The sequence below is a fragment of the Triticum aestivum genome, chromosome 5A, assembly GCF_018294505.1.
Source record: "Triticum aestivum cultivar Chinese Spring chromosome 5A, IWGSC CS RefSeq v2.1, whole genome shotgun sequence".
NCBI classification, from domain to species: domain Eukaryota; kingdom Viridiplantae; phylum Streptophyta; class Magnoliopsida; order Poales; family Poaceae; genus Triticum; species Triticum aestivum.
In genome coordinates, this window is record NC_057806.1 from 644240561 (window position 1) to 644255895 (window position 15335).

Consider the following 15335-nt stretch of genomic DNA (forward strand, 5'->3'; position numbering starts at 1 on the left):
GCAACAACAGCTGCAAGCCGATCAAAGCACGCTGAATGACAAGTGGATAGAAATCCTCTCGCCGAACAAGACCTCGAGGAATGGCACCACACCACGCCTAAGTCTTACCCCCGCCGGCTTCTTTTGCCGGAATTTGACGAAGAGGTCACCGACAACATGCTTTTAATACACGGTTGGGCCGATCACTTGATCGACCCCCTAAAGGGCGCGACAAGCCAACAAGAGAAAATTTACACGCTCAAACAGCGACACGCCGTGACGAAAAATACCCTATTGAATATCTCGAGCCCTACGGCGCACAGCGACAGATAGAAGCTAACCAATCCCCTACTCCGTCCATCTATGGATCAAGGGGGCGTGCACCGGCCGGGCGCAACGGCTGCAATGCCTGGTTGAACAGGCATGACCGAGCTTGGGAACAAACTTATGCCCGCATGTCTCCCAACGTCCGGCAAGACATTGTTTGGTTCAGAGGATCTGCTCAACCGATCTGCTTCACTAACAGGGTGATGGAACATCAGTTCCCGGATGGATTTAAGCCCATCAACATCGAGCAGTATGATGGAACTACCGATCCAGCCATGTCGATTGATGATTTCCTCCTCCACATCCACATGGCCAACAGAGACGATATCCACGCCATCAAGTACTTGTCGCTCAAACTCAAGGGGCCGACGAGGCATTGGCTGGATAGCATTCCTCCCCACTCTATCGGGAGCAGATGCTCTGAGGAGCCACCGATGACATCCTCAGACCTTATGCCATTATATGCATCAATTCTGGCTTGTGTCATGGATAAATAACTGGGTTGCCTGACTCTTCTGTATAGTTGCTTTGCATAGGAATATCTCAACCTACTGAATATTTTGTGAATCATGAAGATCTCCCTTGGCGTCCAAGGCATGTAATCCTATATAACATCAACATGAAGGCTGCCCCCGGTGTTGCGTATTTTTCCTAAATCTACTCATTAACTATGTCATTTTTTTGTGCTTGTTGTAGTTACACTATGATTTTTTTTAAAAATATATGGCAGTTTTATTATGGGGAGTGCACGCATCTGCCGGTAGATTAATTGAAAACATCAACCGCCTCCTGCTCCACTGGATTGAGCCACATATAGCCGTCAGATCTCCCTGATGAGGTGTGTTACGATTGCAACAGGATAGATGTTGCGTAGCTTGCTCTGCAACAACAACTTTGTTGCAAAAACACCGAAAGCATTGTTTTTGCTTGGAATTTTTTTATTTTCGTCTTCACTTTTTTTGCAACATAGATGATGTTGCCGGAGGACTTTTGCAATATAGGCGTTGTTGCGGGGTTTTTTCGTCTTTACATTTTGAAACATAGATGATGATGTGGGAGGATTTTTGCATGAATGATGTTGCGAAGATTTTCACTGAAAATATTGACATCGTGTGCGGTGTGAATTGAGTAAGTTATGCAACAAAGATGATGTTGCGGGAGGACTTATGCAACAAGGTGCTTGTTGCGATAAGTATAAAATGCATCGCCGGCCAGAGCGACGGCGGAGGACGAGACGGGAGGTTGGAGTGGCGTAGCTGGGCCAATGGTGGCCAGAGCGGTGCTTGGGCGTGCACACTCGAGTGGTGGCCATGGCTGCAAGTAGGCATAAAGAGGCGGAGAAGGAGATGCAATGCTCGTGATTTTTCTAGACAAGGGGCAGGTCTTGCTTCGGACCGCAAGGACACGTGTCTATCGATGGAAAAAAATGCAATAGTAGCATCCGCCGGCTGATGGGAATAGTTTTCCTAGTTTTATTCACTAGAGCATGGCAATAAGGAAAATGGTTACCTTCAGTCGGCGGATCACATGCGAGCATCCGCCGCCTCGTCCGTGTGACATGTGTCCTGTGTCGGGCCTTCGTTTTCTAGTCGATCTCTCTTTTTTATCTGAGGAAAGGATAAGGAGGCAGCCCACCCAGCGCTAGACCTTTCTTCCCTCTTTGAACTCTCTCTCTCTCACACACACACACACGAGTGGATAAGGCCTAGCCATTAGAGATGAGGTAGCACGTGACATGAAAATTGATGCCGTTGCATCTGGGTTGGGTGTGGGCGCCTCCGGTGCCACCCATCTCCACCATGAAGGTCGGCCGCCGTAGGGCTGTCGGCTATCGCGGTGCTCCCGAGCTTGGGACAGGCGCCCCCGTCCTCATCCATGTCATCCCCGACCATCATCGGTCGTCTCTCTGTTGCAGTTGCAACAACAGAGATGCAAAAGGCGACGGCAACGACGATGGTGCTACTGGGACATCATCATTCATTGCCAAAAAAATCTGCAACATCAACAAGTCCTCTCGCTACATCATCCTCGTTGCATAAATTTCTTGATTCACACCGCAGATGCCAACATCTTTTCAATGAAAAAAAATCAGCAACATTATTCATGTTGCAAAAGTCCTCCCGCAATATCATCTATCTTGCAAAAAGGTGAAGACGAAAAAAATAATTCTCCAACAACACCATTGTTGCAAATGTTCTCCCGCAACATCATCTATGTTGCAAAAAAGTTGAAGAAAAAAATTTGGATTAAAATAATGCTTTAGTGGTTTTGCAACAAAGCAATTGTTGCAGAGCGAGTTGTGCAACATCTACCTTGTTGCAATTCCTCACGCGCCTCATTTGGGAGATCAAACGGCTATTTATGCCTCAATCCAATGACGCAGGAGGCGGCAGATGTTTCAAAACGATCCGCCGGCCAATGCGTAGTGCGGCCCAAAAAATCATGTGGACATACATTTATGAATTTCCTAGATTTTCGGATTTTCAATTGGCCCCGTGCTTTTTTCCCTCTGTTTTTTTATGTTGAGATTTTGTTTTTCTGGGCCTTTTTATAGACAGGGCCCAAAGAGGGTCCGCGCTGGGACGTTGTACTAGCGAACACAATCGTTCGCTAGCTTCTAGCGTTCTATAACCAACTAATCTTGCTCCAATCTGGTATCTGTTTCTATCCGGTTCCGTAGGAGTGCTGGATACCAGAAACCCCACGCCCAGCGAGTATCGTGGTTTCATCTCATATTCATCTCGCCACCGCCGCCTTCTTCCATCACAGACCTGAAGGTTCGATCCGCTCCCCCTTGTGCTGCTTCTCTTTCCCTCTGCTTTCCACTGTGATTAATACCCCTTTTCTTTAACACCATCAGATTAGTGCGGGACACCGTGGCAGCAATTTTTTCTATTCCGTCCGGCAATCTTCCTCCTGGTCACCAGATGAAAACATGTAAGACGGTGTCTGTGTGCACCCCACTAGAGGAGGATCAAGGCACACATGTGTTTGATATCTTGGGTTACAGCAAGCACAAGGGCATGGGCCATGACCTGGATAGCTACATAAGGTCTGGGATTTTCTCCGTCGGCAGCCATGACTGGGGAATCTTCTTCTATCCCGACAGGCTTAATGGATATGGCCTAGATTACATCTCAGTATATCTCATTCTTTTGAGCAACAATGTTAAACTCCGGGCATCCTGTGACATGAGGCTCGTGGACCAGTACACTGGATTCCCATTTTCAGTGCATAAAACAGAACTTAGAACTTTCAGTTCCGGTGACTTCACTAACTTTGCTCCTGAGACTCCTTATTTCATGAGGCGAAGTGAGTTTGAGGGATCTCCGTACCTTAGGGATGATCGCTTGACGATCGAATGCATCGTCACTGTTTTCAAGATGCCACATGTTACTGAAACCAAATCATTCCCCAAAATCGACATGCCACAACCTGACATGACTGAGAATGTCAGCAAGCTACTTGAAGAAATGACAGGATTTGATGTGAGTTTCATTGTTGGAGGAGAGACTATTGAAGCACATAGGTTTGTTCTCACTATGAGGTCGCCTGTTTTCAAAGCAGAGCTCTATGGGTCGATGCAGAAGGCGAGGCTGGGGGAGTGCATAACCATCAAGGACACGCAACCTGCCATTTTCAAGGCCCTGCTCCATTTCATCTATACTGACTCTTTGCCTAGCAGCGAGGATACAGAGATGATCCGGCTTTTACTAGTGGCCGCGGATAGATATGCAATGGATAGGCTCAAGCTGGTTTGCCAAAGCATCCTTTGCGAGGATTTGAATGTGGACACCATCACAACCACATTGGCTTTTGCTGAGCGACATAACTGCCACCAGCTTAAGGATGCTTGCCTTGAATTTATCAAATTATCAAATTTCATGGATGATGTGGTGGGAACCCAACGCTTAAAGGATCTCAAGGCGACTTGCCCATCTTTCATTGTGGATGAACTGGGGAAGAGAAGGAAGTTTTCATGAAGCATGAGCAACTATATTGGTAGATTTGCTAAATTTCTCGTACCAAATTTTCGTAGGGATGATCAGCTCAATGTTAGATGAATCCAAGAGTGGTTAGGTTAATTCTGAAGTGATATAAATGGCGTGAAAGTCGCCCTAATCAACCTGTCCAAATCAGAACTTTTTATTTATCAGTTTGTTGATTTTATCTAGAGTGCTTCTCTGCTACCTGTAAGACTTGCTCTTAATTTTTTTTTCAGAAGTTCCTTCCCTTTGTTGAGCATTTGTTGCCCCTCTCCCTTTGACTTTCTATAAAAGTTTGTCTCCTCTCAGATTCGTCTCAGTGCCCTCTCGCTGCCAGTCCACCATGGCTCCGGAGGCCCTTGGGTCTTTCCAAGACGCGATGAATCGCAGCTCGTCAGTAGCGCGACTTGTCATCATTGTAACACAAGAGAAAGAACTGTCAAATTGGCAGGGGTAATCGATGTAAATCTATAATGTGAGTTGGTAGTTGAGAGATTCTGTTGTATGAAAGACCAATTTATAAGGAGAAATTTTCAGGGATAAAAAGTGCGTGGCTTGAAAAAGTGCAGAGACATTTTTACTTCTTTCAGATTTAGTTAGCAAAATACAAATGGCATTATAGAAGCAAGCTGTAGGTCAGAGAGAGAAAATTTGCTTATTAAATTGGCAAGTCTTATAGAACGAAGAACTGTTTCTGAAATGAAAAATGCTCCAAAATCGCATTTCTTCTATACAAATAGCAAAGGGAATGAAGATATGAGTTGGTCACAGCCTCACAAGCCTGATCTGAAAGTGCAGGTGCTCCCAGTTGATGGCGAACCGAACCGAAGTGATGTCTGGAAACAATGTTATGGCACGGACAATTAAGCACAACATGAATCCATGCCTTTGCGTCAGGCTTGTAGCGTATGGAGAAGTTCAATAGTATGTGTTGGCCGTAGCATGTTATTAGAATTTATAATCATGGTCGCATGTAATTAGCTTAAACTGAAACAGTAGCGACGAAGCACTGTGTACTCATTTCGTTTGAACCAAAGTTTAACGAATGTGTATCCAAGTGTGATGTTTCGTCTGTCCTTTGTCTTTGACGTTTTTTTGCCTGAAAGTGTATTTGAATTAGCATGTTGGGCATTTTATAATTTATACTGGAGTTATGAATTTGAGAATCCAGGTGTCAAAACTTGCGCCAAATTAGCATCCATCCAATTCAATGGCCTGATTACGGGTATCATACGAGTGATTCAAAGTTGCAATCAAAATTCAGAGCTGAAAACTGCCAACAGGCAACATCTATCTTGGAACGTGACACCGAAGGCAGCATGAAGAGTCAAACCAACCTTAAAAACAGCACCTCAAAAGTCACAGCTACTCCCTCCGTCCGAAAATAGTTGTCATCAAAAAGAGTAAAAGGGAATGTATCTAGATGTATTTTAGTTCTAGATACATCTCTTTTCATCCATTTTGATGACAACTATTTTCGGACGGAGGGAGTACTATGGATCAAACTCGCGCTCCCTCCTCTGTGCTGCCCCCCTCTCGCCAAACTCCCGGCCGGGTTTAAAACCGGACAATATTTTGCAAAATTTAACTGAAACTAAATCAGTCAAACATAAAAGGTAAAACTAAAGCACCACGAAACATATGATGTACTTACTGCTATCGAAGGAGGGATGATGTACTAAAGTCACTGGACACAGGTCATGGGGAACGATCTGATCTACCAAGGAGTCTAGTTCTAGCAGTAGCTACAGATAATAATACTTGGTGACCGAGATGATAACAGGATCAAAGAATCATGGGAGGAACTGAAATTACACACAGTGAACAGAGTTAACTGCTCCCCGTAGAAAAAGGTGTTAACTGAAGCTCACAGTAGTTAAACTTCAGTTAACTGTGTGTTTTCAAAAAGAACTTCAGTCAACTGTAGCCGTTGTCAGACACTTGACTGAACAGGGGAGCCCTTGGTCTTCGAGGGGCGTTGATCTTTGACAAGTGAAGCGCATCCTAGCCGTCTGTCTTTCTGGTAGCTGTCGAATTCCTCGGAGAAGTTGTCAATTTCTTCAGGTGCATTCATCAGAGACAGGAACTTCAGAGAATTAGTGTACCGATGCATAGTCCAACAAAATTTGAGTGCTTATTCGGTATAACTGAAATTAAACACAACAAAACCGGAAGCATATGCAGCCGAGTTAGTTTCTTCACCTTGTTCACGACGGTAGGGACCCCCACAGACTGCATGGAGCCATCCTATATGGCGGCCGGAAAGGGTGGACGGATACGGGAGAGAGTGCGGGCGATTTAGTTTTTTTTTTTAGAAGACGTGCGGGCGATTTGGTGGATCGATCAATTTGGAGGAATTTTGAATGGGTCCGGCCTGTCGGATCAGACGTGGTGGACGCGTCCAGATGGCCCAAAATCCCCGCACATATTGGGCTGGGGTTGAGGGGTATCGGATAGCCTTCACATTTGGGATGGTTTTGGGGGTCTGGTTGGGTGGCGTTTCTTGTCCAGGCTGCCTGCCCAAAGAAAGGATTGTATCCTGATGGTGAGAGTTATACTTTCGTGGAAATACAGGGCTATCATCTTCCTGGTCGACTTGAGAGACGGGTCCTCTTGATTGGGGACACGACTAGAAAACTGGACCCAGATTCAAGTTCCGAAGTAATTACACATATAGAAATTCAAAAAGAAATCGAGGGGAGGGGGGGTCCTGTTGGAGATGCTCTAGTTACTAAGGGTGTGTGTGGCTCCTTGAAAGTTAAGTGCTCAAGCTCTTCACCAAGTTTGTTCATTGTTCCCCCACGTAGCAGATAACTGCTTCATCGGTCTTTGCTAATGTTTCCAAGATATATGGTACTTGAACTTCAGAATCACTATCCCGCAAAAAAAAACTTCAAAATCACTTTACGAAACTTCGGAATCGATGCGTCTAAACTTGTGCCAGATTAGCATCCATTTTAGTGGCTACTTCCACGGAAACAGATGATTCAAAGAAGCAGCAAAATCGCCGGCCTCATCCGGCAAACCATACAAGTGCTTCAAAGTTGCAATCAAAATTCGGAGCTCAAAACTACAAATCAAATGTGACACTGGAAGCAGCATGCAGCATGCATAACTCTATAATTATGAAATGTACTCCAATATATCTTGTACATTTCAGAGTTAGTACATCATTAGTACATGATATTGAAGATGATCTTGTCAAATTTTAGGTAGTTATATTACCAAACTCCATGGTTCAGAAATCGAGATACATAATGATTCCAAAGAAAAAAGAAACTGAATCAGTCAAACCGATGATGTAACACTAAAGCGCCAGGAAACAACAAAAGATTAGAAACGAATCAGCCTATTCTCAGCGCCAAATCATCTACTGAAGATATAAAAAGGAAACAACCACAAGCATATGCATATGCACCGCTCATCTGTTCTACATACTGGCCATAGCATACTATTAGGATCTGCAATGATCAATCGCTTCTATAATAAAATGTACTTGTACTGCGGAACATCCCGAGTCTTGGGGTCAAGTAGCCCCCCGATGATCTCGTGATGCGGACCCTCTTCTGGAACATCCACGGCTTCGGTCAAGACGGCCGGCGCCGCCAACTGATCGAGTACATGAGGAACGAGCGTATAGACATTGTGGCCATTCAAGAAACGACGCACACTGAATTTTCTCTCTCGGAACTCGAACATTTGAGTTCCGACCTCTTTGCTTGGCACTGGCTCCCTTCTAGTGGGAGCGCAGGCCACTCGGGTGGCATCCTTCTAGGAGTCAAGGATGCCACCTTTGAGGTAGGAAGCATGGACCGGGGCGAGTTCTTCGTCGGCATGGAGATCTTTGAGCGGGCACTCAACTTCAAATGGGAGATCATTGCCGTCTACGGACCAGCAGATCATAGCCGATCTGAGGCCTTCCTTGCTGAGATCCGCATGAAGGTCTTGGCCGCCCAGCTACCGGTCGTGGTGGGCGGCAACTTTAACCTCATCCGGTCTGAGGAGGATAAGAGCAATAATTTGATCAACTTCCCTCGGATGCAAATGTTTAACGACTACATCACGGACATGGGGCTCCGGGAGATAGATAGGGTTGGTGCTAGGTTCACCTGGACTAACCGCCAAGCGGACCCGACCCGGTAGGTCCTTGACCGGGTCTTCGCTTCTCCTGAATGGGACATGCGTTGCCCCTCGCGTCGCTTCGCGCGATTACTCAGATCGATTCCGATCACGTTGTTGGGGAACGTTGCAGAAAACAAAAAATTTCCTACTCGTTTCACCAAGATCATCTAGGAGTTCATCTAGCAACGAGTGATTAGATGCATCTACATACCTTTGTAGATCGCGAGCGGATGCGTTCAAAAGAACGGTGATGATGTAGTCGTACTCGACGTGATCCAAATCACCGATGACCAGCGCCGAACGGACGGCACCTCCGCGTTCAACACACGTACGGAACAGCCACGTCTCCTCCTTCTTGATCCAGCAAGGGAGGGAGGAGAGGTTGAGGGAGATGGCACCAGCAGCAGCACGACGGCGTGGTGTTGATGGAGCTGCAGTACTCCGGCAGAGCTTCGCTAAGCACTATGGAGGTGGAGGAGGTGTTGGGGAGGGAGAAGGAGGCAACCAAAGGCCAAGGCGTTCAGGTATGAAGTCCCTCCTCTCCCCCACTATATATAGGGGTGCCAAGGGGGGGTGGCCGGCCCTAGGAGATCCAATCTCCTAGGGGGTGCGGCGGCCAAGGGGGGTTTCCCTCCCCCCAAGGCACCTAGGAGGTGCCTTCCCCTCCTAGGACTCTTCCCCCTTCAAACCCTAGGCGCATGGGCCTATGTGGGGCTGGTGCCCTTGGCCCATTAGGCCAAGGCGCACCCCCTACAGCCCATGTGGCCCCCCGGGACAGGTGGACCCACCCGGTGGACCCCCGGGACCCTTCCGGTGGTCCCGGTACAATACCGATAACCCCGAAACTTGTCCCGATGCCCGAAACAGGACTTCCCATATATAAATCTTTACCTCCGGACCATTCCGGAACTCCTCGTGACGTCCGGGATCTCATCCGGGACTCCGAACAACATTCGGGTTACTGCATATACATATCCCTACAACCCTAGCGTAACTGAACCTTAATTGTGTAGACCCTACGGGTTCGGGAGACAAGCAGACATGACCGAGACGACTCTCCGGTCAATAACCAACAGCGGGATCTGGATACCCATGTTGGCTCCCACATGCTCCACGATGATCTCATCGGATGAACCACAATGTCGAGGATTCTATCAACCCCGTACGCTATTCCCTTTGTCTATCGATATGTTACTTGCCCGAGATTCGATCGTTGGTATCCCAATACCTCGTTCAATCTCGTTACCGGCAAGTCACTTTACTCGTACCGTAATGCATGATCCCGTGACCAGACACTTGGTCACTCTGAGCTCATTATGATGATGCATTACCGAGTGGGCCCAGTGATACCTCTCCGTCATACGGAGTGACAAATCCCAGTCTTGATCCATGTCACCCAACAGACACTTTCGGAGATACCCGTAGTCTACCTTTATAGTCACCCAGTTACGTTGTGACGTTTGGCATACCCAAAGCACTCCTACGGTATCCGGGAGTTACACGATCTCATGGTCTAAGGAAAAGATACTTGACATTGGAAAACTCTAGCAAACGAACTTATACGATCTTGTGCTATGTTTAGGATTGGGTCTTGTCCATCACATCATTCTCCCAATGATGTGATCTCGTTATCAATGACATCCAGTGTCCATAGTCAGGAAACCATGACTATCTGTTGATCAACGAGCTAGTCAACTAGAGGCTCACTAGGGACATGTTGATGTCTGTTATTCACACATGTATTACGATTTTCAGATAACACAATTATAGCATGAATAAAGACAATTATCATGAACAAGGAAATATAATAATAATGCTTTTATTATTGCCTCTAGGGCATATTTCCAACAGTCTCCCACTTGCACTAGAGTCAATAATCTAGTTACATTGTGATGAATCGAACACCCATGGAATTCTGGTGTTGATCATGTTTTGCTCTAGGGAGAGGTTTAGTCAACGGATCTGCTACATTCAGGTCCGTATGTACTTTACAAATCTCTATGTCTCCATCTTGAACATTTTCACGAATGGAGTTGAAGCGACGCTTGATGTGCCTTGTCTTCTTGTGAAACCTGGGCTCCTTGGCAAGTGCAATAGCTCTAGTGTTGTCACAGAAGAGCTTGATTGGCCCCGACGCATTGGGTATGACTCCTAGGTCGGTGATGAACTCCTTCACCCATATTGCTTCATGTGCTGCCTCCGAGGCTGCCATGTACTCCGCTTCACATGTAGATCCCGCCACGACGCTTTGCTTGCAACTGCACCAGCTTATTGCCCCACCATTCAAAATATACACGTATCCGGTTTGTGACTTAGAGTCATCCAGATCTGTGTCGAAGCTAGCGTCGACGTAACCCTTTACGACGAGCTCTTCGTCACCTCCATAAACAAGAAACATTTCCTTAGTCCTTTTCAGGTACTTCAGGATATTTTTGACCGCTGTCCAGTGTTCCTTGCCAGGATTACTTTGGTACCTTCCTACCAAACTTACGGCAAGGTTAACATCAGGTCTGGTACACAGCATGGCATACATAATAGAACCTATGGCTGAGGCATAGGGGATGACGCTCATCTCTTCTATATCTTCTGCCGTGGTCGGACATTGAGCTGAGCTCAATTTCATACCTTGTAACACAGGCAAGAACCCCTTCTTGGATTGATCCATATTGAACTTCTTCAATATTTTATCAAGGTATGTGCTTTGTGAAAGACCTATGAGGCGTCTCGATCTATCTCTATAGATTTTGATGCCTAATATATAAGCAGCTTCTCCAAGGTCCTTCATTGAAAAACTTTTATTCAAGTAGGCCTTGATGCTGTCCAAGAGTTCTATATCATTTCCCATCAACAGTATGTCATCTACATATAATATGAGAAATGCTACAGAGCTCCCACTCACTTTCTTGTAAACGCAGGCTTCTCCATAAGTCTGTGTAAACCCAAACGCTTTGATCATCTCATCAAAGCGAATGTTCCAACTCCGAGATGCTTGCACCAGCCCATAAATCGAGCGTTGGAGCTTGCACACTTTGTCAGCATTCTTAGGATCGACAAAACCTTCCGGCTGCATCATATACAATTCTTCCTTAAGGAAACCATTAAGGAATGCCGTTTTGACGTCCATTTGCCATATTTCGTAATCATAGAATGCGGCAATTGCTAACATGATTCGGACGGACTTCAGCTTCACTACCGGTGAGAAAGTCTCATCGTAGTCAACCCCTTGAACTTGTCGATAACCCTTAGCGACAAGCCGAGCTTTATAGATGGTCACATTACCATCTGCGTCTGTCTTCTTCTTAAAGATCCATTTATTTTCTATGGCTCGCCGCTCAACGGGCAAGTCAGTCAAAGTCCATACTTTGTTTTCATACATGGATCCTATCTCGGATTTCATGGCTTCCAGCCATTTGTCGGAATCTGGTCCCGCCATCGCTTCTTCATAGTTCGAAGGTTCGCTGTTGTCTAACAACATGATTTCCAAGACAGGGTTGCCGTACCACTCTAGTGCGGAACGTGTCCTTGTGGACCTTCGAATTTCAGTAGGAGCTTGATCAGAAGTATCTTGATCATTATCATTAACTTCCTCTCTAGTCGGTGCTGGCACCTCAGGAACATTTTCTTGAGTTGCGCCATTTTCCGGTTCAAGAGGTGATACTTCATCAAGCTCTACTTTCCTCCCACTTACTTCTTTCGAGAGAAACTCTTTCTCCAGAAAGGACCCATTCTTGGCAACAAAGATCTTGCCTTCGGATCTGAGGTAGAAGGTGTACCCAATAGTTTCTTTTGGGTATCCTATGAAGACGCATTTTTCCGACTTGGGTTCGAGCTTTTCAGGTTGAAGTTTCTTGACATAAGCATCGCATCCCCAAACTTTTAGAAACGACAGCTTAGGTTTCTTCCCAAACCATAATTCATACGGTGTCGTCTCAACGGATTTTGACGGAGCCCTATTTAAAGTGAATGCGGCAGTCTCTAAAGCATAGCCCCAAAAAGAAAGCGGTAAATCGGTAAGAGACATCATAGATCGCACCATATCTAACAGAGTGCGATTACGACGTTCGGACACACCATTACGCTGAGGTGTTCCAGGCGGCGTGAGTTGTGAAACTATTCCACATTTTCTTAAGTGTGCTCCAAACTCGTGACTCAAGTATTCTCCTCCACGATCTGATCGCAGAAACTTGATTTTCCTGTCACGTTGATTTTCAACCTCACTCTGAAATTCCTTGAACTTTTCAAAGGTTTCAGACTTGTGTTTCATTAAGTAGATATACCCATACCTACTTAAATCATCGGTGAGAGTGAGAACATAACGATAGCCACCGCGAGCCTCAACACTCATCGGACCACACACATCAGTATGTATGATTTCCAATAAGTCGGTTGCTCGCTCCATTGTTCCTGAGAACGGAGTCTTGGTCATTTTACCCATAAGGCATGGTTCGCACGTGTCAAATGATTCATAATCAAGAGACTCTAAAAGTCCATCAGCATGGAGCTTCTTCATGCGTTTGACACCTATGTGACCAAGGCGGCAGTGCCACAAGTATGTGGGACTATCATTATCAACCTTACTTCTTTTGGTACTCACATTATGAATATGTGTAACATCACGTTCGAGATTCATAAGGAATAAACCATTCACCATAGGAGCATGACCATAAAACATATCTCTCATAAAAATGGAACAACCATTATTCTCAGATTTAAAAGAGTAGCCATCTCGAATTAAACGAGATCCCGATACAATGTTCATGCTCAAAGCTGGCACTAAATAACAATTATTAAGGTTTAAAACTAATCCCGAAGGGAGATGCAGAGGTGGCGTGCCGACGGCGATCACATTGACCTTGGAACCATTCCCGACGCGCATCGTCACCTCGTCCTTTGCCAGTTTCCGCTTATTCCGCAGCCCCTGCTTTGAGTTACAAATGTGAGCAACTGCACCGGTATCAAATACCCAGGAGCTACTACGGGCACTAGTAAGGTACACATCAATTACATGTATATCACATATACCTTTTGTTTTGCCGGCCTTCTTATCCGCTAAGTACTTAGGGCAGTTCCGCTTCCAGTGACCGCTTCCCTTGCAATAAAAGCACTCAGTCTCGGGCTTGGGTCCATTCTTTGGCTTCTTCCCGGCAGCTTGCTTGCCGGGCGCGGCAACCCCCTTGCCGTCCTTCTTGAAGTTCTTTTTACCCTTGCCTTTCTTGAACTTAGTGGTTTTATTGACCATCAACACTTGATGTTCCTTCCTGACTTCTACCTCTGCTGATTTTAGCATAGCAAATACTTCAAGAATGGTCTTTTCCATCCCCTGCATATTGAAGTTCATCACAAAGCTCTTGTAGCTTGGTGGAAGCGACTGGAGGATTCTGTCAATGACCGCATCATCCGGGAGATTAACTCCCAGCTGAGTCAAGCGGTTATGCAACCCAGACATAGTGAGTATGTGCTCACTGACAGAACTGTTTTCCTCCATCTTACAGCTGAAGAATTTGTCGGAGACTTCATATCTCTCGACCCGGGCATGAGCTTGGAAAACCATTTTCAGCTCTTCGAACATCTCATATGCTCCATGTCTCTCAAAACGCTTTTGGAGCCCCGGCTCTAGGCTGTAAAGCATGCCGCACTGAACGAGGGAGTAGTCATCGAAACGTGCCTGCCAAGCATTCATAACGTCTTGTTCCGCAGGGAGAACGGGTGCGTCACCAAGCGGTGCTTGTAGGACATAATCTTTCTTGGCAGCTATGAGGATGATCCTCAGGTTCCGGACCCAGTCCGTATAGTTGCTGCCATCGCCTTTCAGCTTAGTTTTCTCTAGGAACGCGTTGAAGTTGAGGACTACGTTGGCCATTTGATCTACAAGACATATTGCAAAGATTTTAGACTAAGTTCATGATAATTAAGTTCAACTAATCAAATTATTAGTGAACTCCCACTTAGATTAGACATCCCTCTAGTCATCTAAGTATTACATGATCCGAGTTAAACTAGACCGTGTCCGATCATCACGTGAGACGGACTAGTCAACATCGGTGAACATCTTCATGTTGATCGTATCTTCTATACGACTCATGCTCGACCTTTCGGTCTTCTGTGTTCCGAGGCCATGTCTGTACATGCTAGGCTCGTCAAGTCAACCTAAGTGTTTGCATGTGTAAATCTGTCTTACACCCGTTGTATGTGAACGTCTGAATAAAACACCCGATCATCACGTGGTGTTTTGAAACAGCGAACTGTCGCAACGGTGCACAGTTAGGGGAAACACTTCTTGAATTTATTGTGAGGGATCATCTTATTTACTACCGTCGTTCTAAGTAAACAAGATGCAAAACATGATAAACATCACATGCAATCAAATAATAAACGTGACATGATATGGCCAATATCACATAGCTCCTTTGATCTCCATCTTGGGGCTCCATGATCATCTTGTCACCGGCTTGACACCATGATCTCCATCATCATGATCTCCATCATCGTGTCTCCATGAAGTTGCTCGCCAACTATTACTTCTACTACTATGGCTAACGCGTTTAGCAATAAAGTAAAGTAATTTACATGGCGTTTCTTGATGACACGCAGGTCATATAAAAGAATAAAGACAACTCCTATGGCTCCTGCCGGTTGTCATACTCATCGACATGCAAGTCGTGATTCCTATTACAATAGCATGAACATCTCATACATCACATATAGATCATTCATCATTCATCACAACTTTGGCCATATCATATCACAAACCACTTGCTGCAAAAACAAGTTAGACGTCCTCTAATTGTTGTTGCAAGTTTTACGTGGCTGAATTAGGGTTCTAGCAAGAACGTTTTCTTACCTACGTTAAAGCCACAACGTGATTTGTCAACTTCTATTTACCCTTCATAAGGACCCTGTTCATCGATTCCGCTCCAACTA

At 45.6% G+C, this 15335-nt stretch overlaps 1 protein-coding gene across 1 annotated transcript; it reads left to right on the forward strand.

Annotated features, from left to right (window-relative positions):
• The first annotated feature begins 2918 nt into the window (after window positions 1-2918).
• Window positions 2919-4730, forward strand: LOC123108147 (BTB/POZ and MATH domain-containing protein 1-like). Its single transcript, XM_044529986.1, has 2 exons — window positions 2919-3083; window positions 3167-4730. Exon 2 carries the CDS (start codon window positions 3234-3236, stop codon window positions 4287-4289), a length of 1056 nt encoding a protein of 351 aa, XP_044385921.1. The 5' UTR covers window positions 2919-3083; window positions 3167-3233; the 3' UTR covers window positions 4290-4730.
• Window positions 4731-15335: the final 10605 nt, after the last annotated feature.